The sequence below is a fragment of the Hyaloscypha bicolor genome (genome assembly GCF_002865645.1).
Source record: "Hyaloscypha bicolor E unplaced genomic scaffold K444scaffold_55, whole genome shotgun sequence".
Taxonomy (NCBI): Eukaryota; Fungi; Ascomycota; class Leotiomycetes; order Helotiales; family Hyaloscyphaceae; genus Hyaloscypha; species Hyaloscypha bicolor.
Genome location: NW_020194557.1, coordinates 811,387 through 837,612, shown reverse-complemented (window position 1 = coordinate 837,612; position 26,226 = coordinate 811,387). Strand labels below are relative to the sequence as shown.

The following is a 26,226-nucleotide window of genomic DNA, read 5'->3' as shown; positions in this document are numbered from 1 at the left end:
AGGAGAATAATTCGGCCCCCCGACACTGGCGCCCCTCGCTCTATTCCCTGCCGACGTGTGGCGGTCGCTAGAAAGGGCTAGGGGGTAAGTTTTGGCTCCCACGTACTGGCGTATCCATTTCGTAGTATATTTATTTTGCTGGCGTGAAAGGCGCTAGAAGGGAATGACTAAAGCACGTGGTTTATTTTATACTTAAAGCCGAAGTCGTTTAAATTGGAGTACTATAATTCGGTCTGCTTCAATTTAAAGTATACGAATTAGGTACAACAGAATCTCGAGTATATCGACTTTATATAGTTTAAACCTAGATAGTGTAAATTAAAGTACTATTATTCGGTTTATGGTAGTGTGAAATACAGGGAATCCTCGGAGGAACTGTTTTTCCGTAGTCTCAGGTCTCCTCCTCCTCTATTTAGTCTTCTCTCCTTCCCTTACGGAAGAAATTAAGCAATACACACTTCACTTTCACGATTGTTCACTGATTGGATGCCCTCTTCTCGCGGGATTTGATTTATTCTTCTTTATCCTCCTTCCTTATAAGATTAACAGCTGATCCCCTTTCATAATTACTATTTGCTGAATAGAGCATTCCAAACAAGTACTAGAGCCTCTTAGGACACTTTCTCTTGGGTTGTATGCTGGGTTGCCAGCCAAAGCCAGCCATCTTACGGGACCGCTCCCATGGACCATTGAAACACATATGCGTTCCGAAGGAGAAGCGAGTGGATCAAACATCATTCCACGAACACTTGTTATCCCGATATCCAAGGGATGTTCCTCATTAGCCACACGATGAGAGCAAGGCTCCAAAATCTGCGCCTCCCAGCGCAAACGATGCAAGTCGCCATACCCAATCAAGCAAGTACCTATATTCGTTTTGTACCTCACACTGACAACAAAAGTATCTGCACGCAATGCTACGAGGAATGGGAGAATACTAACAGATGTCATGCATCCAGTGTGGGCAAAAAATACTCAAGCTACTCAAGAGTAGTCTTGAGTAGAGTAGAGTAGAGTTTGAGTAGCGTAATACGGTACTTGAGTAGAGTAGAGTAGAGTACTACTCAAGAGTACTACTCAAGAGTACTACTCAAGAGTACTACTCAAGAGTAGTCACGTGCAAGTCACGTGAATGTAGAAAATCAATGTTCATTTAATTATTAATAAATAAATAAGGTACCTATTAAGCAGTACTATATAATTTAAGCTATAGCTTATATAAGGCTACTTAAATACTACTTTTCTTCTATAAAAAAACAAATTTCCCTCTTCAGAATCTTTCTTTTCCTTCTTTTTTTCCTCTCTTTTTACTTCTTCTAATTCATCTTTAAATAACCCCCAGCTTTTTAGACAAGATATAATCTCAAAAGTACTCTTATTAAGTCTATTACGCAATTTAGATATAATAAGAGTACCTTGAGAGAAGAATCTCTCGCTAGCGGCCGAGGAAGCCGGGATTCCTAGATATTTCCTAGCTATTAGAGCTAAAACAGGGAATCTAGCCGCATTAGACTTCCAGTAGTCTAGGGGCTTAGTCTATATATATATTAGTACTAATATATAAAAAAAAATTAAAAGAATACCGGATAGTTATTTAATAAAATTTAAGTAAAATTTACTTACTTTCCTATCTTCTCTCTTTTCTTCTAAATAAGTTACTAATTTGTCTTCTATATTAGAAGACTTATTAGTAATATATATATCGTCTTCGTCTTTATCGGAATCGGCCATATTAAAATCCGAGGAATCGGATCTAGCTTGAGATAAATTATAATCGTATTTATATCTAAATAAAATTAGTTATTAATTAATTTATTAAAAAGTAATTAAAGGGATTACTTATACGTTATAATCGGTCTTTAATCTATTATATATATCCGAAGACATACCGCTAGATAAGCCAATACTAGTTAATCCTTCTTATTTAATTCGAGGATTAAGAATAAGGGCTAAATATAAAGCTTTACTTTTATTATCTAAAACGCCTGTTTTAGGATAATATTTTCGAAGCTTAGCTATACCCTTATTAATAGTATCTATAAATGCTTTATCCTATTAAATATTAGTATAATATTAATAATAATATAAGAAGAGTTTAAAAAAAGACTTACTTTAAATTCCTTCTTAAAATTCTTTAGTTTATTATATATTTTATATACCTCAGGTATAATATAATATATAGTAGGGTAGTTTTCGGCTTATAACTTTGTAGTAGCTTTAATAAATATTGAAATTATATTTAAAATATTATTTAAATAAGTAATTTCAATATTAGTTAAAACTAGACTTTTATTTTTAAAAGCCTTTGAATTAGAGCTATTAATAACAACCTCAATAGCTTTATATATATATAAAAAGTTCTTTAATATATTATAAGTCAAAGACTACCGTATTTTTTGGTCTATAAATAATTAGTATTAATTAATAATTAGATTATTAATTACTTACCAAGTTAAGGAAATCGAGCATTTTCTATATTAAAAGCTTTAATTTGAGCTTCTAATAATCGTCGGTTTTCTTGGTTATATTTAAGACCTATAATAGTCTTTCTAACCTTTCTCCAAATTAATAAATCTAAAATTTATTAATAAATCTCTTATAAATTATATAGGAAATTTACTTATTACTTGCTCTCCTTCTTCTTCTCTATTTTCAAGTTCTTCCATTTCTTGCTCGTATAAATCAGTAGAATAAGAAGTATTATAATCGTTCTTAATAAGAGCTTTTAAAATATCTTGAACTACTAAATTTAATACGTAAGCTATATAAGGAATATCTCCTTAAAATTTAATTCCTTACTTATTATAATGCTTTATAAAAGCCTTTAATAAGGTATCGTTTGAGCTAGTATTATCTCAAGTAATACTAAATAAAATATATTAGTAATTATATTATAAAAATATAATTATATTACTTACCTAGTAATATTATATTCAATATTATATTATTTTAAAGCTTCTAATAAAACAGAAAGCATATAAATACCAGAGTATATATCATTTAAGTCTTTTATTACTAATAAATAAGATTTTAATATAAAATCCTTATTTATAAAGTATCTAAAATAAAATTAGTATATATTTTATAAAAAATTAATAATTAATAATTAATTAACTTATATAGTAATTCCAAGAAAAGCCTTTTGATTTATACCTGTCCAAGTATCTAAAGTAATAGAAAAGGTTCCTTGAGAATTAATATTCTCTTGTAATTCTTCTTTAATATTTAAACTCTTTTCTATATAGCTCAAATTAAGCTTGTCCTTAAGTGTTTTCTTATATAAAGGCGGTACTTGACTATAAAATATTAGCCTATATAATAATAATAATAATAATAATATAAGTACTTACTAATTTAAATATTTTAAAAGTACTTTAAAGCTCGGAGTAGTAACTGCTCGAAAAGAGATATTATTACTAATAATAAAGCTTAATAATAATCTCTTAAAGTGATTAATAGTAAAGCTATCTTCTCTTTGGCCCGATTGTCTATTAAAAAGACTATTTATAGTTGGTTGAGAGATTTGAGAAGAAGAAGCTTCGCTTTTACCTAATAAATAATTAGTAAATAATTAGTAAATAATTCTTTAAATAATATTAATTAACTTACTATTATTTCTACTATCGGAAAGAGTATTAAGATTAATAAATTTATGTGAGTTCCGAAAGTGAGCTAAATAATTACTTGTTTGACCGTATATTTGTTGATTTAGCCATGTTTTTCTAAAAAGTTAATTAATATTAAAACTATTAAAATTAAGATTATTAACTTACGAATAGCCTTGTACTAAGCACCTAATAGTACAAGTGCGAGCGTCTTCCGGGTTCTCTTGAATTGGATTTAAAGTCTTTTTTAAATATCCTTTTTTAAAGAGAAGAGGTTCTTTATCAAGGGATTTTAATATAAAATCAGGGTGATTTTGGCTTATATTAAGCTTAATCGAGGATGGTTGAGATATTTTCGAGTATGTAAAGTATATATAAAGGTATTTATAATATAAAGTATTATTGTGAGAGTAATAGTTGAAGATATATAAGTAATTATAAAAATAAAAAAAGCGAGAACTCGAGGAAAATAACCTGTTCTTATACAAAATTCTAATATTCTAAAGGCTTCTTAATTCTTCTTCTAATTAGAAAGAAATACTATATTTCGAAGGTTCTAGTTCTTTAATTTCTAATATATAGCTCTTATATTAGTAATATAATATAATATGTAAGCCATGGTAGTTCTGGAAGTATCGTGAAGGTTCTACCTCGCTTACCAAACCTCGCCACCACTTGATTGGGCAGTACAGTGGCGCTAGGCTCGGGCCACCCCGGAGCCTTACCAAATTAGGTTAGCCTATCACGTGTAACGTCACGTGTGGTATCACGTGCATACTACTCAACTACTCAAGAATATTCTTGAGTAGTTGAGTAGAGTATTGAGTAGAGTATGAGTAGTGAGAAAAAAACTTGAGTAGAGTATGAGTAGGGCCCACTACTCTACTCTACTCAACTCATTTCCCACACTGCATGCATCTCGGTCGAAGTATCTGATCCGCGCTTTCAACTGAACTGCACTGTGGAATTGTGTGCGTCACTTTATACGGGCCATTTTTGATAGAGTGCGCATAGTCGCCATTTCGGTGTGGTGTCCCACATTTGATCCAGATCTTCCCGGGAGTTACAAGTGTAGGATCCTCGCTACCCAATGAGTCCACGTAGACACTCCATCCCCAATTACTGTAGAGGAATGTATCATGCAAATCCACATCCTTCCTCCCGCAAAGGAGGCGAGCAATGAGCATATACCAGGTACGATGATCCACAGGAAGTGGGGATCGACCATCCCAATCCATGATACGCGTCGAGATGTGAATCTGATCCATCCCATCTGTCAATACGAGCGGTTTGGGAATCGGGCGCTATTTGGGCTAAGCGAGGGGCCCGATTGCTTAATCGTCTACTTAAGCGAGCTCCGGTTCATAAATCCGAGGTCGGATACGAGCGAATTTTGAAAATATCATAATATTTTCAAATTAATAAATTAATAAAATTCTATTAGTAGGATCTATTAAAAATGATTTAGTTAATAATACTATTTAAGTAATTTTAGCTAAAGCCTTTTATTAGAACTATATATAATTTTAATTATAAAATAGTTTTTTAAAATATATAATTATATAAATCTTTTTATCTTTAATAGAATTTAATCTAGGTAATACTCCTCTAAGTTTCTTATAAGCATTAATGTTTTTTATTTAATTAAAATTTAGCCTTTGCTTTTTATTAGAAAGTTATATATTATTTTAAAATTAGGCCTTTTTATTAGCGAATCGGGCCCCTCGCTTAGCCCAAATAGCGCCCGATTCCCAAACCGCTCGTATTGACAGATGGGATGGATCAAATCGCGTGGATATTTGTGAGAGGCCCCAAGACCAGCGATTCGCATTCGTTCAGATTTCCAACGGCAGAAAAGGCAAGGATGACCAGTGCCAAATCGTACGCTCTTGCACGAAGTAACTCCCAGGAAACGATAGTCTTTGTAAGGACTTGCAAGCTCGGTGGTGGACGAATTGCATCAATGCCTTGACCTTCATATGCATCTCGATAATATCGAGCCTTTCGCGGGTCGAAAAGTGTGTCCCCAAGGATGAATGCACTGGCCTTAAGGACATTGGAAATGTTGGAGGCACATGACATCCGCAGAAGCCTCTGATTGCTGCCCTCACCAGCCTCATCCATAATGTGCTCTGAGAATAGTAAAGCCATGCCGCTCGTGACATGGCCCATATCTATGCGTTCACTCTCGCCATCGAGTTTCTCTGCAAACATAGACTCCCCATATCCCCGAGCAGGAATCTTGAGATCCGCAACGATCTCCACCCCAGCTTCTTCATCGTCTCGCTGTATCTTAAGTCGAGGCATGGCCGTTGCATCCATGAGATAAATGCAAGGTTGTTCATTCTTGGAGACGGGCCTGTTACCAAAAGGAACAGCAGCTGAAGTCGTCTTAGGTGGCTCAAACACAATAATCACGTTGTGCTCACCGGCGCCAAAGGTGACAGTTCCATTTGGGCATCCTTCAATCCGGACAGTATGACCCAAGACATAGTGTGCCCAAAGAACCATAGTGCAGCATCCTCTACTGCCGTCGATGAACATAATATTGTCCTTGTACAAACTCTGCACAGCTGCCAACATGTCAAGAGATGCTTGTAGTAACGGTACACTCAAAGAGTAATAGTTGTTGTAATGCTCCGTATTTGTATAGAGATCGTTGGGTCCGGGAGGCCTGGGTAGGTTGTAATCGTTACCATATGGTACTCCAAGCGCTTGACTAATGTGCGCAAGGTATCCGTGCCACGGAAATGATGCCGTTTGTTCACTACAGGCAGTTAGGACTCCTGATAAAGAGTCCGGAGAGAACGTAGAATCTGATTCTGTAGGCGCTCCTCTTAAACGGAGTCGAAGAGCCTCAAAGAGTCCTTCCGACAACGATATTATCTCATGAGTTGCACACAACATCGACAACTGTACGACCATGGAGAAGTAAGCCTGGTTTCTTAATGCACGGCGGACTGTGGGGCCGGCTCCTCTCATGAAATAGATTGGCAAGGCTCGAAACGGCGAGGCCACATCCGTTGGCACAACTGCATGTTTGAACGTCTCCGCAAATTTTGCCTCAATTCGGTTTTGAAGAAACACCGTTGCGAGATCTTGCTCTACAACAATGTCGGAGCCGGATTTTCGAAGCTCGCGGGCGAAATCGACCACGTCATTGATGGCATTGGCGATTACTGGGACCAGCTCCGGTATCCTAGATAGTTCGAAAGAAAGCGAGAATTGTCCGGCGAGCGACATAGCTAAGTGATTACGTCAAAATGGTAAATATCACCCAAGAGTGTTGGGCGCGTTCACTCAAGAGGTTGACAGCCTTTCAATATTATGGAATGGCGAAGTGATGCCTAACGTGTTGGATTTAGCGATTCCCCTCATTTAGGTGGTCACGTGCATGGCTTCAGGTAACTCTATGGCAGCCAGCAAGGCTGTGCTGATAACCGCCAAGAACTGCGTTCTTGGTTATGTAACAATTTGGCGGTATATGGTATAATGGCGATTATCAGCACCTGAAACGAATTTCCAGTCAATAGGATGAATGGTGTCATCAATAAAACATGGCCTTAGGGCTTCACGCAGAACTTAATAGAGGAAATCGAGTATATTATTTATCAACTATAGAGAACAAAGCTGCGAGGGCATTCCAGCCTATATATGGTCTGTTTATGAGACGTGACTGAAACCGGAGTGTTTAGTGTTCCGAGTTCCTTAGGTCACTAGGTACTATTTCAACAGCCCCCCACGTCGACTAGTAGACTCTCACCCCCCTAACTAGATCCATAACCTGTTTTGTGCTTCCTATAACTGATTTGGGAGAGGGTTAAAAGAGGGCCCCCTGAGCATAATCCAGCTGACTCATCAGCGTGCACAAAGCACCAGGGGCTCAGGTTACTCATTCACGTTCCTACTAGCCGTCACTCCTAATTCCTCGAACACTTCTTCCTCGCACACTTCCTCCTCGAATATTCTTGTTCCAACTCCTTGGGAATTGCTCCCCCGAGAATTACTACCTTGAGAACTGCCACCTCTGATAGAGCCTCTGTTTGAGCTCCCTCCTTGAGAATCACCACCACCAGAACTGGAGCTTCTACTTGGGAGTCCTCCCCGAGAACGACTCGCTCCTAAGGAACTTCCCCTCGAGCTTTCGCCACCTTGAGAATTGGCTTTTCGAGGGTCGCCACGCCGCGAGGATCATTCCATTCAATTTCCTCCTCGGGAAACACCTCGTTGAGAATCAGCACCTCTACGAATATCACGGCACAAAGTGACGGGATTACAGGGCATTTGGGCCCTTGGCATCCCCCCAGGGCACAATTTAGGGGGTTAAGATCGCAGTAAAGCCCTATAGCTCCAGGCCATATACCCTAAACAAATATCAAGAGGCGCTATAAGACATTCGCAAGGTATAAAAAGATCTTTAGGAGTAAATAGTGCTACTAGCGGAGTAATGATAGCGCTTAGACGCTAAATAAGTTATTACTATAGGGCTTTTTAGCGAGGTACCCCTTATAAGTATAGGGGATAAGCGCCCTAAAAAGGTGTGGTATCCCTTGCTCTCGCCTTCTAGCGTATTTTTAGGGCAATGGCCTGGAATTATAAGGTAATTTAGTGACCGAGTACGCTAAAAATAAAAAAAAAGACACCCAAGTGCTGTTAAATCATAAATGCCCTGTAATCCCGTCACTTTTATGCCGTGATCTTCATAGAGCTACCTCCTTTAGAAATGTTTCCTTGCGAGCTAACCCCTCGAGATGAGCTCTCTCTTGTTGCTGGAGCGCTTCGAGTAATCTGCGAATTGGTTATCACGGTTTTCCTGATCACTTTGACAACAGGACGGGATGCTAAAGCTGAATCGGTTATCTAAGCCTAGAGTCATTCTTGAATTAGCAGATTTTAGCACATCCAGAAAGGGAAAGTGGAGAAACTTTCACCTTGAAAGGCCATAATCATCGAATCGCTAACATCAGGCTAGGAAGATCTCTAAGATACAGTATATCTAACTAATTCATGCTCCCTCGGTTCCTCATCCATTTTCCCACCCATATCCCAACCGATATCCCAACCTACCATGGTTCCATATCCAAATCTTAGTCCCGCCGTAGCCATGGTTCCCATGCCATCATCCACTCAGTTAGAAATCTCCTCCTTCGGCTCCTCCGTCAACTTCCCATCTTTCGAGAACCTATCATCCCTGTCAGCGCGCCCACCCCTCAGAAAACGCAAAACTCACCGCTTAACAACTCTCTCAATGCCATCCAACCCCATCTTCAGCGTCTCCATCTTCGGGCCATAGCTAAACCGCACGAAATGATGACAAGGACTATCAAACAGATCTCTCCTCTTGCTCGGATTCAAATCAAAGAAGATGCCCGGGACCACGATGACTTTCTCCTCAAGACACGCTTGGAAGAAGTTAAGCCCGTCAGAGATCTCTTCGGGGAGTTTTTCGAGGTCGAGCCAGAGGTAGAAGGTTGAGTCGGGCACGTTCTTGATGATGAAGCCCATGGCGCGGAGGCGCGAGATTACGTAGTCGCGTTTGTCCTTTATTGATAGTTAATTTTGTGGGGAGAGGGGTGAGGCGAGGCAGGGGAAAGGGGGCAACGTACCATAAAGTGACGCTGCAGAGCCTTCATCTCGTTGCGCACCTTGTTCGGCTCCAGCATCGCAACTGCAGCTTCCTGGAACGGCACATTCGCACCACCATCCAGATACGACCCACAGGATCCAATAGCCTTGATGAATTCTTTCGGGCCCACAATCCACGCGATTCTCCATCCCGGTAATCTAAATCGCTTCGTCAAGCCATCGATAATGAGCACATCGTCCTCATCCACATCCTCGATGTTCTCCGCCGAGGAGATGGTGGTACCGTCACAGTTAGACGTGTAGTTGTACCCACCGTAAAACTCATCCATAACAAGCGTAGCGCGGTCTCGGCAGATATTCTGGATCTCGGCGAGCTCTGGATTCTTGACTACTTTTCCCGTAGGGTTACGCGGGTTAGAAGTCAGAATGACGGAGGTACCGCGCGCGATTTCCTCCGCAATCTTGTCGGGGTGGATGTGATATCCATCCTCCTCTGACAGCGGAGAGGGGATGGCGGCGAACTGGGGGGATTAGTTAGCCCACCTGCATATCTGCCAAGAAAAGGGGTGCATGTTGATCTCCCGCCTCCTTTCCCCACAACCCCATAAACAAATCAAATCAAATCAAAAGCTGAAGGAAAACTTAACTTACGTTCTTGAAAAGAGACAACATTTCATTGTACGCCGTGTAATCCGGGATGAAGAATCCCAAGTACGCATTGTTCAACACGGCCGCAATGCGTATCAAGCCCGCGCGACCACCAGGGACAATACACACATTCTCCCACGAATACTGGCTCTCCTTGCCCTGTCTATGATGCGCATTATACAGATTGGCGACCGCAGCTCTCAGTGACTTAATCCCAGCCGTAGGGCCATATTCTCTGCCTGTCATCGAGACATCGATCGTATGGGGGCGCTCGAACGAGCCTTCGATCTCGTCATCGACCTCGGGAGCTCCTTGGCCCAGGTTTGCCCACTCGTCAGGGTTCTCAAGGAAGCCGTGCTCGTAGGCGCGTTCCGTACACCAAATTACACCGGTTGAAGCCCGTGTGGGGTCGAGACCGGCGTGCGACTTGTGGCCTTCGTGTGCGTTGCGGAATTGGCGGTGGATCTTGGAGTTGGTTTCTAGCTAGATTAGCAGCAGCAATACCCTCATTTTGTCCACGTCTATCTTCCATTCCTTCTTCTTTCCTTGGAATTGAATATCCGCAGATGAATTTGCAGACATATATTTTCTCATTGGCTGTTCCATTGTAGCTTTGGAAAGGGGTTTTATGCTCGAGGCCACGGTGATGCAAGTCACCATGACTACACAGACCCAAACACTCGAAAGAGAAGCAAACGTACCATTAGCACTTGGCTCATGCGTGCTGAACCTCCTCGCAATTTTGGTTGAGATCCGCGGGGCTCCCGTATTGCGATTCATGCTGAACTTGCGGTTGACGAATGCTCCTTGTAACGACATCTTTGCTGCCCGTGCGTTCGTGCTCTCTCTAATATGCGTGGGTCGAGCCCCCACGGCAAATGAGCTGATTGTTTCTTCGATGTATTAGAGAACACAGAAGGATTGCTGTCAGGAGATCAAAAGAGTGAAAGAGAAAACGCCCTGGCTTAATGCAGTGGAGAGGGGTGGTCAGGAGGGGGGGAGGGGAGAGCTGGAGCTGTGCCCCACTAGACGCTAGCGGTGAAGAAGCAACTCTCTTATCGATTGATTGCGACAGACAGGGCCCGCAAAAGCAAAGGTAGTTAGGGTCCAATGCTGCCCCACGGCTGCAAGTGTTCCGACTCACCTCTGTAATTGGAGCCACAAAAGCCATTCACGGGAAGTCGAGCCCAGTTGCCCAACGAGTACCCCCATTCCGATTCCCAAATGATTCACGAACGAATCGATTAATCAGATCCAGCTCGTGGCAAGGGATCTGAATCCCACGTGTTCAAATTTCTTTCTGACAACATGCATAAAGAAGCAGGGGAAGGTATAAGTGGGCTACGTCAAACTGACTCGTTCAGCTTCAATACAGTAATTCTACAGGTGGATCATCTACGGAACCGAACGAAAAATCAGGGGTCCATCAGAAAGCTTGTCCTTAGCTTATCTCGGCCGCGCTTTCGTCGTCCTCCAACATCTGCTTGAAAGAAAATGGCTCGAAAGGGATGCCATCTCCCATGAAATGCTTACTCATAGCCTCCACCCAGTGCAGACGCAAGCTGTGTAACATGGCACTCGTACCCTCCATAACCACCAACACTGCAATGGTCAGGAAAAACCATGCCCCGAATGTAACGACGAGTAAAACGACACCAATTGGGCCAGTGGAGCCCAACCCGATGGCCAATGTCATGGTCCAAAGCACGACGGAAAGTTGTTGATGGGCGAGGGATAGGGCCCAGAGACGCAGGTAAGAAGCGGTGTGAGAAACACAGTTCAAGCAAAATTCTGCATAATTAGCGAAAGTCGGTAAATCACGGTGACAGAGAAACTTACCGATGGTGTGGATGACTTGATGGATCATAACTTCACCGAACTCAAACTCCTCGTGCTCCTCATCCCCAATGTCTTGCGTGATCATGGCGACGCCTTCGCCTTCGCTGGCAAGGCTGTGCCTGCCATCCAAAGTGTTGGAATCATCGTCGTCGCCATCGAGCGCGCTGACTCGAGAGGTTTCGCCGATACCTCTATAGCCCTTTGCACGCGCTCGGTTATGCTCCCATCTCAGGTAAAATGGCTTCAAGAAAAGCAATATTGGGACTTGGATGACGGCGATCAGGACAAGGAACACCTGGATGGGGCCCTGGCCAGTGTACAGTTTCTCCTCAATCTTGCCGGGAGACAAAAACATGTAAATCAACATGTTCAAGAGCCCTGGGGCGGGCTCGCCAATCGCAATCCAATCGATGGACCATTTATATACGATCGTGAAGACGAGGTAGCCGAAGATTGCCTGGAAGAAGATCATACCTGGGACAAATACTCCCCAGATATCAATCGGCGTCTTGAAGTGCCGTGCGTTGATGTAGGAGAGACAGAGGGAATATGTCATGTGGCACCAACCCATCAGAATACTGAGCTTCATCTTATAACTGTTAGAGAAGAGTAAGTCGTTTTCAGTGCCGTGCCACATCCAGTCGAGACCAAATGGGTAGCGATAGCTACCTTTGCGGTGTGCTTCGACTGTCTGACCTTGTTCCCATCCGGGTGGCACTGTCCACTCCCAGGCGCTGGGGAAAATGGACAGCGATTTTGAGAAGACGTCGTTGTAGATGAGTCCAGTGTACATGGAGAAGATGCCCATCATCAACATGATATAGCGGCCGTAGAATGCCATTGAGAAAAGTTCATCGCGGACCTTCTTGAGCTTCTTCTCCCAGTATATCATAGCAGCAGCGGCGCAGACCATGAGGAAGCCGTGTCCGAAATCACCAAACATGACAGCGAAGAGAAATGGGAAGGTAACAATAGTTGGGAGACCGGGGTTGACCTCCTGGTATTTCGCAGTACCGTAAGCGTTGATGATAGTTTGGAAACCCTCAGTAAATCTATTAGTCTTCTGATATGTCGGCGGAGTCTTGTTCGTTCTAATTTCATTGATGATCGACGGGACAGAGAGACCGGCCCGATTGTTGACATCGTGAAGGGTCGACTTGATCACAGGTAGGGAGTTCGTTGGGCACCACGCCTCAGCAATCAGAGTCTTTCTGGCATGATCGTAGGAGAAGAGGTTGAGGGTCTGGTAAACAGCCTTCTCCTTCTTGATGATTATCATCCACGCAGCCAAGCTCTGGGCGATTTGAGTGAGCTCTGCATCCAAAGTGGTCTTGGTGTTGCGGAGAACGTTGCCAAGATCTCCAAGGCGAGTATTAACTTCGTGGATTTGGTCCCGGCGAAGGTCACTGTTCTCGTCCACGCTGTAAAGATCAGCGCCAAGTGACTCGGAAATCTTTCGGATCTTCGCAATGATCTCCTTTCCGTGTGCAAAAATGACGAAAACATTCTTGTTGACCTCCTCATTGTTCGTTGGGTCGATCAAAGGCTCTGGAATCTCCGACTGGTTCATGTATAGATTTCCTCGCAATGTCCGCCACAAGATACGCTCGAAGGCAGCAACTCGTTCCCGTGGGATAACACCTGCAACAAAGCCAATATTCATGACCGAGAAGGATCGTTCCGCATCTCCATTCTGGCCCTGGCCATGTTGTTCGACATCTTGCAGCAGAGGCGCATCATCGTTATCGGTGGAGGCTCGGATTTCCTCAACATTGCCATGGGCTCGATCGAAGAATCCTCCGGCCTCCCTCAGCACACATCGCCATTCAATCAATTCAACTTCACGCTTCTTCAAGGTCTCGTAGGAATCGTTCAAAGATGCCACACGCTGTTCGAGGGCCTGGCTTCGGTCGGCAAGCTCGTCGATTTCGGAGGCGGAAGGGGCAGCTAAGGTGTCCACATCAAGATCTATCTTGCGGAGAGGAATTCCAGCCTTTTCCATCTGCGAGTAAAAGTATCCTATCATTTTGTCAGCTTGCATTGGTTGTGTAGCTCGTATCGGCACATACGTAGCTGTCGTTCAACATTGTCGAGTCTTCTTATCTCCTGCGTAAAGGTTCGCTGGAAAGCAGTAACATCGGAGTTGAGCTATCAGAATCATCAGCGGAAGCTCTGCAACATGTTTGTATGCGTACATCTCGGAATTGGATCTGTCCCAGCTCTCCTAATGCATTCACAATCTCCCGACCGATTTCGTTGGCGATGTAGAGCTGGACCATGCTCATGTCCGCCGAGCGGAACATGGTATCCTGATGGTGCACCATAGCGAAGAAGAATGGGCTCTGTCCCAGATCCTCCAGCGATGGTTCGTGATGGCTTCACTCAGTGTCCCGGGGGAGGATGAGGACTGTGTTGAAGGTGTTGTTGCTGAAGGCACCAAGACTCGGTTGGTCGTCATGAAGCTGGCTTTGCTAGGGTCTTGATCACGTAAGCATCCGACCTGCCTCTGGTGCCTCAACTCCCATTAGACAGAAAAAGCGGCACTCATCTTGAAATCTTCCAAGCCAAGCTGGACGTTGCACTCTCTAAATGCACATATGCGTTATTATCTTCAAAGCCTCCTCTTTTCAAATATCTCAGAAATTGTAGAACGTGAGTTCCTGCCCCTCTCGAGTCTAGATGAAGGTACAACTTTGACTTGAATGAAATTTTGAAATTTGGTGCCGCTTTTTCTGTCCACCGCGAGCCCAGTTTTAATCCCATGCAGACCATCAACATCGACAAACTACAGCAACCCTGAGACGCACGAGTCATCATGGCCGAGCCAAGCATTTCTCTCGGTGCATACATTTGAGGCCCGACTCATCAAATTCGTTCCTCTGCCACTGCCCCAGATCCGCCCTAGTGCGCAGTCAATCAGCCTTCGATTCATACAGTACCAAGCTCAAGGTCACGGGAATATCGTGTCTTAGTTGTCCTCCCTGTTCTTTCACAAACCCAATGCTACCCACAATTGCCATTGGGCCAAAACACATCAACGCAATGTCTACTCTCACTCAATCTCTTCTTCGGGTCCTCTAGCCCTGCCTCCCACTTTGCACGCACCATCCCCTCACCACTTTTGTCTATGTTACACTCCCCAGAAAGCTCGGCAGCCCTTACGCCCTTTACAAGTCTCGAGATTACTACCTCAGCTTTGAGGCTAAAGAAGGACAAGCCACGAGTACATCGTAATCGGCCAGGCCGACAGAAGCAGCACATGCCCGCTTGGAAACCACTGCCAGCCAATCCCTCGAAATCGGAATTCATAGAATGATTCATAGGGGGCCTCAAAGACCTCATCACCGGGAAGCTCTTCACAATGGTAAATGCTGTGAGATGGGTGATATCATTGTTTTTTGCGAGAGTTGGATTGCGGTGAAGACGTATCCGAACATGACTGGTGACCAACGGAGATGAGCGCGATGGACATGTTTCCCGTTCATGGTGAGGTGGTAGGGAGGGTTTCCGGGCGAGTTGGGATTCAGGAAGGACGAGCCTACACAGAAGGAGTGGTAGGTCTCGGTCGTCAGATTGGGAGCGAACAACGGTATTTCTTCGATTTATGTCTAAGTCTAACGATCTTATTTGACATCTTACTTCTCAAGCGGTCTTCCGACCTGGTTTTTGCCCCTCGATCACGCTTGCAACATCCAACAGCATTGATGAGATCTCTATCCACAGATACCAACTTCTGCTACCGCCGAGGTAGAAGGTACTTGTCATCTGACAGCTTACGGCAGTTTTATTTGAGCGCCCAATTGTGTCCATTGGCCGTGTGTCGACTGCAATCGAAGACCCCAGCTGGGAGGTGCAATTGGAGGTTGATGTAAGCGCTAGTGCAATCCTAGATGTAGTGTGGCGGTGTGGTTGTGTGGTTGTCAGCATACACTACGTATGAAAGCTGAGAGGAAATAGACGAAAGTCATCTTGTCTGACTTTAGTAATTGCTGAAAAACGGATGCATATTGTGCCCAATTCGCAGTTTACTCATCTTAAGTCACAAGGACAGAGAAGTTGCCGCGTTGATTCACATGCTTACTACTTTGAAAGTCTTCCATACCTCAGCAGCTAAAATCTCTAGTCTTCGTTTGTGCATTATTCTTCCTTCCAGTGCATCTTCTACTCTGGATTCTTTCGTTTTTTTCCTTTTGCAATATCATCGCATCCAGCACATCAAGCCCTCCTAGATCACCATGGGTTCAATCGCACTCAACCCCTCAATCGAGCCTCCTCTGAAAGAGTCGTCCTTTGAGCTCCCTGCCGCATCTTACCCCTTACCGAGCGCTGCCCCGCTTCCTCAATCCGATGCTGAGCTCGATGGGATTGCAAGGAGTTGTATCGATAGCCTCAACTCCATGCTGGACATCAAAGATTATTCCCAGCTCATTTCTTTGATGGCATCGACAAGCTACTGGCGCGACCATCTCTGCCTCTCAAACACCAAATTCAGCACTCTATCCGGCGCGAAAGAGATCATCTCATTCATCAAGAAACCTGGCAAACAATGCAACATCAAAAGTTTCGCTTTGGGTGACAAGAAACCTGGAATCGCCAACGTTGATCCGATAGGAAAGATCAAATGCATCTTGGTCCATATTACGTTGCAGAACAAGATTGGGAACGGGAGAGGGATTATGCGGCTCATCCAAGATGTCGAGAATGGTGACGAATGGAGGATTTATACAATGTTTACAACCTTGAGGGACTTGACAGATACCCCATTTCTGACGGGAAGCAAGAGGCCTTTTCATGTGGCGCCGGAAGCTGCGGGAAATTTGAGCTGGGGAGAGTATCACGGACGGAAGAAGAATTTTATCGATCAAGAGCCAACTGTACTGATAGTTGGTGAGTGCTCAAATGCGGATTTGCGAATCTGAACCAAGACTTACGGTAAAATAGGAGCCGGGCACAGCGGCTTGATGACAGCTGCTAGACTCAGCATGCTTGCCGTGCCCACACTGGTAATTGACAAACAGATGAGAAGTGGAGATGCTTGGAGGCTGCGATACGATGACTTGGTCTTGCATGACTCTTGCTACTCCAATGCCATACCCTACTTCCCGTATCCTCCAACTTGGCCTGTGAGTGGTTAATATTCCATTTCTAATTCTACAGATACTGAACTGTTTCCATCTAGGTCCTGGCGCCGAAAGATAAAGTTGCAGATTTTCTGGAGGTAAGTTTTCCTCGCTGAGCTACAGAGGCTGACTTCTGCTAGTGCTATGAAGCTGCCCTGGATTTGAATGTGTGGAACGAAACTCATATCATCTCATCGAAATGGGAAGCAGACAAGAAGTGCTGGCTTGTCGAAGTAGAAAGATGCCAAGACGGCAAGAAAACAAGACGTAAGGACTTCGAGAATCTCTACTTATTACACAAAAAGTGCTCATATGGTTTCCAGGAACTCTTCATCCACGGCACATCGTTCAAGCAACCGGTCTGAACGGCGAACCCCGCATCCCTGAGATCCCCGGGATGGAAACGTTCGAGGGCAAAACGATGCATTCGAGTGGTTTCAAAGGAGGATCACCAGATTACAAGGGCAAGAAAGTCATCGTCGTCGGTTCCGGGAACTCCGCCCACGACATCTCCCAAGCATGCTGCAAAGCCGGGGCTTCAGTGACGATGATCCAACGCTCCCCAACCTTCGTCGTAAGCCTCGCACGCGTGCACAAGCTCCTCTCACTTCAATACAACGAACGCACCGTAAGTGTCTCCTCCCCTCTCTCCCCTTACCCACCTCCTCAACTCAGTTTCCTACAGCCCGCCGAAGATGCAGACATGATGTCCTTGTCCCTCCCCTCAACGCTCTTCCGCACCATCGGCGCCGATGCCCTATCCCTACTTTCCCACATGGACGCACCCCTCATCGCCTCCCTCTCCGCAGTCGGTTTCCGCCCCACGCCTCCAGACCCATACCTCAATATCCTGGTCCTGACCATCCAGCGCGCCGGCGGGTTTTACGTCAACATCGGCGCATCCGAGCTAATAGCCTCAGGCGCCATCTCCGTGAAATCATCCCCCGATCTCTCAATCACACGTATCAATCCGCACAGCATTGTTCTCTCTGATGAAGAAGAGATTGGCAATGTGGATGAGATTATCTTTGCAACGGGATATGAAAATGGCAGGGCGAGGACGAGGAAGGTGTTTGGTGATGAAGTCGCGGATGGAATTGAGAGTATTTGGGGCTTTGATGGCATGGGTGAGATTCGGGGTGTTTGGAGACGCGGTGGGCGGCCTGGGTTTTGGGTGGCGGCGGGAGCGTTTTGGATTAGTAGGTATTATTCTAGGTTGTTGGCACTTCAGATAAAGGCTATTGAGATGGGCTTGGTGGAGTTATGAAGTTGATGGAAAGGCTAGATGGGATGGCGTTGATTTGACTTAAGTCGTCTACAGGTGCTCTCAGTGTTCGATCCTGCCTGTGGACATTCAATATAACGAGTAGCTAATATCTATAAGGTGATATATTCAATCTGTGCGCAATCAGAACTGATTGTACCAAGGCATCCTGGGACATTGAGTCGATGTGCAACACATCACATTTTGAGCATTCACTATCATCCTATATCTTCAGATAAAAGGCACTTCACTACTTGTCTAATTATCGATAAACAGGTCTATGAGGTGCAATTGAATGTGTTTCCAAGCATTCACTGTCTTCCTATATCTCCAGATGAAAAGCAAGTTCTCGTTTGAACACCGGAGAAAACTCTGTATCCCCTTTGTATTCACTATCGTCCTATCTTCAAACAAAAATCACTTCTCGACTAGATATCGACGCAAAAGTCTGCGAAGTGAAAAGAAGAGGAATGAGCTCTTGATATCAGAGTCACATATAATGAACCAAGGATTCTAAGCTACACAAAGTGAACTCGATTATGAAAAGTCGGAGATGATCCAGATATAGTGGAAAATTCTTGCTTGATATAATTTCCCTAGTCCAGATCGAATCTTCAATTACTCAGTTTTGTTGCTACATCGCATTATATCAAGTTTTCCACCGCCCTCTCGTTGGTACACATAATGAGAGAGACATTAACTCAAGTTCGAAATTATGTCAGAGGATTTTTAATATGAATAAAACCACACATCTCTAGAAAAGATCCATGAGTGAATAGAATTCTCAACTTCGAGCTTTTGTTCGTTCATTACACATCGTACCAATGTCCGAAGCGGTTCTGATAAATGAGCGTCAGCATGGAGAATTGTACGAGATGAAAGGAAGCTGGCTTCTCCTAACAAGTTTCCTCGAGTGGAGCGAGAATCAACAATTTCGAGCTTGAGTCAATATCTGAGGTTGATTTGGGATATTGAAGTCGAATTCACTTTCCACCGAATGTTCCCAGAGTGTATCATTCACCTTGAGAACTTTTATTGGACATTGCGTTTCTCACCTTTGATGTCGAGCTCTCATCTCATGCTCATTGGCGATGGTTCTTGGGATTTCGATATAGCTTTTGTTGAGTTCGGCGCTCGTGAGTTGTCTGTGAGAGCTTGATGCGGAAAGATAGCAAAGATGAAAATTGGCAAGTGCAACAAACTTGCAGTTTCAATATTCACTCCAGCTGGGAAGTCTAACCAAGCTTTAGTCAGAGAATCGAGACAAGACATTGGCAAACATTCGAGTGTACCAGAACAGGTGGAACATTGAAGCGATCTGCAACAAAACCTTAATGGAGATTCACTCTGCCTTCGACCCACTCGTCGTGATCGCCCCTCCTTACTCTACTCGTTCGGCCGGGCTCACCTGGTTCTCGCTTAGCACGCTTACCAGGTGAGGGAGGGCAATACGCAAAAACCAGCAATACGCAAATCACCGCAAAAATTTGTATGGGGAAATTTGACACCCCCCGCAACTACGGATTTTTGGCTCTAAATTTTAGAGGGGAGAAGTTTTAGTATTAAGAAACTATTTCTACTTCTTAACGAGTTATTAATTACGTGCGGTTGCTCCCAAAATCATGCGCGAATAATTGATTTTTGGTGGGGTTTTACATTTGCGTATTGCTGGTTTTTGCGTATTGCCCTCCCTCACCTGGTAAGCGTGCTAAGCGAGAACCAGGTGAGCCCGGCCGAACGAGTAGTCTCAACTTGTCTCTTAACACACTTCCCCTCCTTCAAGTTGTTCTTCATCCCCCCCCTCCAACTCTATCCTTAGATGGAAGCACAACTACTTGCCGTTAAGTACATGGGATACAAAGTAACTCTTTACTGAATCAAGGGAGAAAACATAAATAGCGATCAGGAAAGATCACACTCATAACGCTGTGGCTTGGCTATCTATCCTACAGAACAGACTGCCTATTCCTCCTGCTTCCTCTCCTCACCCCTGTCCGCTAATCTCACCTCCCTTCCCCTATCACAAAACAAATGAAAGTATGCTACGGCAACCCTTGACGGGCCACCTACTAATGCTCGCAATGAAACAAAACTTCATTTTTTCATCCCACGGTGCACATGAAATCCGCTTCCAATAAACGCCGCCCTGAGCAGAGAATCCCCTCCCCTTCACGGTTCTCAAAAAGAGAAGAAAATCAGGCAATCGCACCCCCAGCCGGGCCCGCAGGGGGTTCCTTCTCGGCAGGCGGCTTCTCGCTCCCCGGGATGGGCGGGACCTCCGGCAGCGTCGTGCCACCCATCTGCCCCAGATCAGGGATCTTGATGGTGCCGGACGGCATGACCATCTTGCCCTCGAGCTTCTGGCCTTTGATGACCTTGAAGGCTTCGTCCTTGTTCAGGGACTCGTAGTCGATGAGGGCTTTGGCGAGGAGGTCGAGCTCCTTGCGCTTGTTTTGCAGGAGCTCGGTCGTGCGGATGCGGCCTTCTTCGATGAGGCGGCGGACTTCTTGCTCGATGAGCTCTTTAGTGGTGGTGGAGAGCTTGCCGTAGTTGGATGCTAGGTCGACGTTGCCGAGTTTGTCGGACATGCCGTATTGTGTTACCATAGCGTAGGCAACTCGAGTTGCATTTTGGAGATCCTGTGGATGGTTTAGTATTTGTGGGAAGTGGGAGGAGGTGGAGGGGACAACTTACAGATGAGGCGCCGCTTGTGACTTGGTCGGGACCGTAAATGAGCTCCTCGGCGACCTTCCCTCCTAAGCACACATCGATCTGGGCCTTCATCTCATTCATACTTGTAGAGTACTTGTCCATCTCAGGAAGATGCATTGTCATACCAAGTGATGCACCTCGTGGCATGATGGTAACCTTGTGCAAAGGATTCGTCCCCGGTGTGAACATGATAGCCAATGCATGGCCGGCCTCATGATATGCTGTCATCTCCTTCTCCTTCTCAGACATGACCATACTCTTTCTCTCCGCTCCCATCATTACTTTATCTTTTGCCCACTCAAAGTCAAACATTGAAACTGCTTGAGCTTTGGCTTTGCTAGCATGGACAGCAGCCTGATTGATGATGTTCTCCAACTCCGCTCCAGAGAAGCCAGGGGTACCAGCTGCGAGTGCCTCGAGGCTGACATCTTTCGCTGCAACGACCTTCTTCATATGATGTGCAAGAATCGCCATGCGGCCACGGACATCAGGAAGACCAACCACAACATTTCGGTCGAAACGACCAGGTCGAGTCAAAGCCTTGTCCAGCATCTCTGGGAAGTTAGTGGCAGCCAAGATGATGACTCCGCTATTTTGCTCGAAACCATCCAGTTCGGTGAGCAGCTGGTTGAGCGTTTGTTTGACATATGCAGCATCCCTGGCGTTTCGTTTGCCTCCAATGGCGTCGAGTTCGTCGATGAAAACAATAGCAGGGGATTTGCCTTTTGCAGCAGAGAACAGATCTCGGACTCTCTTGGCGCCAACTCCAACGTAGACTTCATCAAACTCACTACCAGACATGAAGAAGAACGGGACACCAGCTTCTCCAGCAACAGCTCGAGCGAGGAGAGTCTTTCCGGTTCCAGGCGGGCCAACAAGTAGAACACCCTTCGGGAGCTTCCCACCAAGGGTAGAGAATTTCTCCGGGTTCTTCAAGAACTCGACCAGTTCCTGTAATTCCTCCTTTGCCTCATCACACCCATGAACATCAGAGAAGCGAACAGTCTGATGTTCCGCCTTCGCCTCATTCTCAGCTTTCCCTCCCACCTTTCTAAACGTCTGGAAGGTCTCGATGACCATTGCCACAACTACCAAGGACAGGTATGTGAAGAGGCCAAAGTAAAGGAAGAACTTGACCCATTTGAAGATCTGTCCGGAGATGGTCTCTTCGACAACGACGTGAAGAGGGCTGTCCTTCGCACCACTCCCAACATTTGGTCCTCGAGAGACAGCTACATTGCCGCCACGAGAGGAAGCAGCAACTGCTTGTCCAATAGCCTGCAGCTGGGCATTGGTGAGATTGCCAGTCTGAGCTTCAACCTGTGGTTTCGCAGCAGCCCCACTTTCAGATTGGGTGACCGAGCCTAGAGCCCGATGATATAAATTCTCACAAGCCGTGTTCGTAGCAAATTGATTCGTCTGATATCTCTCGACTATTATCGCAGGCATGTTGGCCCTGGTCAATGCCTGGTAGAAAGCGTATTGCGAGGTGGCACTATTCGGATTCTTGTTGGCCGTTTCCTCCAGATGCGCTAAAATGCTTCTCGACGTCGTCCCCCCAAACAATGTTCTCTTCTGCGATTCTCCGGTATTCTTGAGCAACAGATCAGGTTGTTGGAATCGTGGGCGTAACGCAGTTGACATTTGCCGGCTCTGTGAAGGAAACATGTATGCGCGCCGGGCGATCGGGTTCGCAGCGCTCAATGCACCTTTCGGCATCGAATGAAGTGTATTTTGAATACCAAAAGGCGTCTGAGGTACTAACCTAGGTGTCATGGTGGAAGAAAATGACGAGGGTAGGTCGCGCAGGCACTCTAGGAGTTCTAACTTAGAAGGCTACAAGTGGCGTTAGCGATGGTGAGCCTCCCAGGATAAGAGGAAGAACATGCCTTTGGCACAGCAGATAGCACCGGAGAGGATTGCGGTATCCGTCGCTCTTGAACCTTCCGCGGACTCGACTGTGGCGTGCTCTGCGTCATTGTACCTAAGACCCTCCACGGTCCCGACATCGCATTTGATACTGAAGGCCACATCTCGGTGGTCGCTGCCGCGATACCCTACATGCCAGATGTCAGCAAAGCCCTCTCCTTCCCCTCGAACACTTCTTACAGGCAGCGCAGATGTTTGGAAAGCCATGGTTGGTAATGGACCCGATCTCAACCAGCAGTCCTCCCACGCCTCAGGGACCCTCGGGCGGCACTCCTATGATGAAAAGATATGAAATGCAGTAAGGAATGTCTGCGAGTGATCTATGGACCTCGGGCTGAGGGGTGTGTTGTCTACAGGTCCAGACGCGATGATGTTGGACAACGGATGATGCTCGATCTGGATTGCAGATGTTGAACATTCGAACTTCGGTAAATGAACTAACTAGGATGGTACTAGCTAGAAAGCTTAACGCCGACCTTCGAAGACTTCCCTCGCTCCCACCTATCGGGCCCAGCGAATTGGAAATGCGTATGCATTTGTGATTAAGGTTATTTCAAGGGCCGGCGAAGATGGCCAGGGCTAAAGAGAGAGCTTATCATGCCAAATATGCCTTTATTTGCATTATTTGCAATCGATAGGAACGTTTTCCAGTCACGTGCCTATCACATTGCAAAAGATCACCAATTCAAAGACAAGAGATAATTCGTACTGCCTTTTATTGCTGCTACAGATACATGTAAGTTCCCTATATAACCAACCAACCAGCCATTTCAATAATTAACAATTGCCCATCGATCGCGACTGACTATAATGTTACATGGTGCTCATTCGTTCAAACATCATCCCCATTCCCCGAATCTCCAATCAAACTTCAATTGAAAAAGCCAACCGAACACTCAACCCGCCAACCCCATCCCAATGCAGGACATACAGAATACAATAGAAAATCGCAAGAAACTCTCGTCCGTTGTTCTTCTCGTGACCCCGTAAGGCAACCTCATTACTGCGTATGCTCAACAAGCATCAATTACATTCGATATGAGTGAAACCGCCCCTTGAAACTTGAAAGAAATGGAGAACGGTAATTGACTTGCGCAAGGGAAAAATATATAGTTTCAAACGACCTCGCCAGAAGGGAACAAGCAAAAAGCCGCCCCGCCCCGTGAGGGATGGCTCTCGAACAGTACAGACAGTGCAGTGATGGTGGCGGTGTGGTTGAGGGTATGTGGTATGTGCGTCGTTGAATCGTGTCGGGTATTTGGCGATGATATTGGGTGTGCGATCGTGACTCGTCGAAATTACAGCGGATGAGCTCGAAAGGTACAAATGAACTTGCTTGCTTTTTTACTTGTGTTTTTGAGGGTATGGTGGAGTGCGTGGTGCTGTGGTCCCGCAGGCTCTCCGGGTATAATAAGCTGGCTTGTATACTGGTACAGTTCGCTGAAGTGGCGAAACAAAGGAGACTGGTTATCCAATGGATGCGTGCCGAAACATTATTACTGTACGATGAGAAGATTACAGGTTTTCGATGCGGGCGCTCGGCATCTGAAGGGATGGGTCGTCGAAGGCCTCGATTTTTTGCACCCAGGGGTCGTGGAAGACATGGGCTTGGGGATATGCCTGGATGTGGCTGATGACTTCAACGGGAGCTTGGTAGGCAACGTTCTCGTACCATTGTCCTTCTTGTGATCCGGCGGGATGGTATTGCTCTTGCGCGTGGGGCGCTTGAGAGATGGGTGTTGGCATTGGCTGAGATTGTTGTTGTGCCAAATGTTGTGGCATCTGTTGTTGATATTGAATCATCGGTCCCTGCTGCTCAATTGGCGAAGAGTTGTGTAGAGCATATGTTGCTGCTTGGGCGGCGGGGTGGTGTGTGTAAAATGGCTCTTGGGAAACGGGGCTCGCTCTTGAAGCTGATGAGTAGCTGCTTGGGCTGCTCTGGAGGATCTCCTGTCTGTCCACCTGGCGAGGAATTTGGTAAGTCTGGATTGGAGTCGGGTTCGTGTTCAAAGTTGCTACACCTGGGTTGTTCTGCTCGGGAACGTAGTATGAGGCGTGAGCGGGAAGGCTGGGTGCCCGATGCATCATCGGGTTTGGGAGACCATGTTCAACAATGGAACCATTGTAGTTCTGAGCGCCGCCGGAGAGGCTGTGTCGGTGACCATAACCTTGTTGCATTGGATACCCATCGATCTGATGATGACCAAAGTCGGCAAAGGAATGTGCTCGATGCATGTGGTGCCCATTTGGCATCACATGTGCTGAGGCCGGGACGCTCTGAGGCCATTGCATTTGACTGGAGTGCTGCGGCGTGGATGGAGATTCACCACTGTCTGATTCAGAGGTCTCACCATCGTCTATTTCGGAAGAATGGATGCCTCGTTGGTGGGATCGTCGTTGGTGCTTGACCATTGTTGTTTTCCTGCAAAAGCTAGCCAAGTGGTCAGCGGGATTCAAGCTAATTTCTTTCCCCAACGAACCTCTTTAAACACCCTTCGTGCGCACATTTATACGGACGCTTCCCCGTGTGAATACGGCGGTGGCGGGCGAGACTGGAAGACTTGTGTGTGTCAGTACTGGTTCTTGGCCGTCTTGAGGGGAGAATACTCACATCAGAGAATCGCTTTCCACACCCGATATGTTGGCACTGATGTGGCTTCTCACCGGTGTGAGTACGGATGTGAACGGTCAACGCACTCCTCTGGATGAAGCTCTTGCCGCACCCTGGTGTCATGCATGAGTACGGTCTTTCATTTGTGTGGATTCGGTAATGTCTTTGAAGGTCAGATTTCCGGTTGAAACTCTAGAGCAGGGTGTTAGTTGACGCCGCCATATCAAAGTCCACTTCATTGCTTACTTTATTGCAAGTTTGCCAGTCACACTGGAAAGGTCTTGCGTTAGGCTCATTCTCTACCAGCTCCATGACGTCCATTCTGATTTTGTTTACTACTCTTGATGGCTCAAGTGGATAGATCGAGCGGGAGTAAGATAAAAGGAAAGGAGGGGCTGAATATCGGAAGACGGGAGATCTGTCGAGTGCCAGAGAGATATTGAAGCCAGGCCAGGGATGGATGGAGGTCTCGAGATGGGCTGTGGCAAGTTTGACGTCCTCAGGATGGAAGAGGAGACTCTGATGAACCAGGGCAAGGAACTGTGCAGGTGCAAGAAGACTAATGCGCCGCACAAGTCGACCCGGAGGTGATTATATTGAGAGAACGAGAAGCGTCCAGCGCAGTGCTGAGAGGGAGCAGACTATGGAACGTTCTTCGATGAGTTGATATGGAAGTCTGTGACTGTGGAGATGCCAATATACAGAACAGTCAAGAATTCCAAGGTTGAAGGGAAAGATCTGAGGAAGTCAGAATCTGGTGTGATGAGGTTCATGAGATGTAAGAGAGGGGGGGGCGGAGTGGTTTACATACCCCCGAACTGCTTGCATATAACTGGATGGATGGCTCCGGGATAATGCTCGAATAGGGTTTGGCGGGGCGCACGAGCAATAAAGATCTCTCTGCCCACGTTG

General features: G+C 45.6%; 7 protein-coding genes across 7 annotated transcripts; 1 reads left to right on the top strand and 6 right to left on the bottom strand.

Annotated features, from left to right (window-relative positions):
• Positions 1-1,338: 1,338 nt before the first annotated feature.
• Positions 1,339-1,530, bottom strand: K444DRAFT_513405 (uncharacterized protein; the record flags this gene model as incomplete). Its single annotated transcript, XM_024873513.1, has 1 exon — positions 1,339-1,530. A coding segment is annotated over one exon (192 nt), but the record flags the coding sequence as incomplete, so codon positions are not given.
• A 3,784-nt stretch (positions 1,531-5,314) lies between these two features.
• On the bottom strand, positions 5,315-6,906 carry K444DRAFT_611265 (uncharacterized protein). Its single transcript, XM_024879912.1, has one exon. The coding sequence runs from the start codon at positions 6,846-6,848 to the stop codon at positions 5,388-5,390; it is 1,461 nt and encodes a 486-aa protein (XP_024738958.1). The 5' UTR covers positions 6,849-6,906; the 3' UTR covers positions 5,315-5,387.
• A 1,432-nt stretch (positions 6,907-8,338) lies between these two features.
• On the bottom strand, positions 8,339-10,833 carry K444DRAFT_611264 (class I/II aminotransferas-like protein). Its single transcript, XM_024879911.1, has 5 exons — positions 10,541-10,833; positions 9,843-10,318; positions 9,212-9,712; positions 8,836-9,146; positions 8,339-8,787 (listed from the first exon to the last, which is right to left on the bottom strand). Exons 1-5 carry the CDS (start codon positions 10,656-10,658, stop codon positions 8,733-8,735), a joined length of 1,461 nt encoding a protein of 486 aa, XP_024738957.1. The 5' UTR covers positions 10,659-10,833; the 3' UTR covers positions 8,339-8,732.
• Positions 10,834-11,163: 330 nt separating this feature from the next.
• On the bottom strand, positions 11,164-14,099 carry K444DRAFT_586831 (V0/A0 complex, 116-kDa subunit of ATPase). Its single transcript, XM_024877997.1, has 4 exons — positions 13,874-14,099; positions 13,748-13,826; positions 11,679-13,697; positions 11,164-11,630 (listed from the first exon to the last, which is right to left on the bottom strand). Exons 1-4 carry the CDS (start codon positions 14,000-14,002, stop codon positions 11,281-11,283), a joined length of 2,577 nt encoding a protein of 858 aa, XP_024738956.1. The 5' UTR covers positions 14,003-14,099; the 3' UTR covers positions 11,164-11,280.
• Positions 14,100-15,790: 1,691 nt separating this feature from the next.
• Positions 15,791-18,238, top strand: K444DRAFT_611261 (FAD/NAD(P)-binding domain-containing protein). Its single transcript, XM_024879910.1, has 6 exons — positions 15,791-16,565; positions 16,620-16,801; positions 16,858-16,896; positions 16,939-17,065; positions 17,122-17,426; positions 17,484-18,238. Exons 1-6 carry the CDS (start codon positions 15,914-15,916, stop codon positions 18,063-18,065), a joined length of 1,887 nt encoding a protein of 628 aa, XP_024738955.1. The 5' UTR covers positions 15,791-15,913; the 3' UTR covers positions 18,066-18,238.
• A 2,019-nt stretch (positions 18,239-20,257) lies between these two features.
• K444DRAFT_525712 (putative mitochondrial inner membrane i-AAA protease supercomplex subunit YME1) lies at positions 20,258-22,223 on the bottom strand (the record flags this gene model as incomplete). The annotated part of the gene is made up of 2 exons (XM_024874470.1): positions 20,258-20,701; positions 20,757-22,223. 2 exons carry the CDS (start codon positions 22,221-22,223, stop codon positions 20,258-20,260), a joined length of 1,911 nt encoding a protein of 636 aa, XP_024738954.1.
• A 1,995-nt stretch (positions 22,224-24,218) lies between these two features.
• K444DRAFT_642236 (uncharacterized protein) lies at positions 24,219-25,635 on the bottom strand (the record flags this gene model as incomplete). Its single annotated transcript, XM_024884714.1, has 4 exons — positions 24,219-25,134; positions 25,184-25,263; positions 25,315-25,506; positions 25,561-25,635. The coding sequence occupies 4 exons, from the start codon at positions 25,633-25,635 to the stop codon at positions 24,219-24,221; spliced, it is 1,263 nt and encodes a 420-aa protein (XP_024738953.1).
• Between the last annotated feature and the right edge of the window lie 591 nt (positions 25,636-26,226).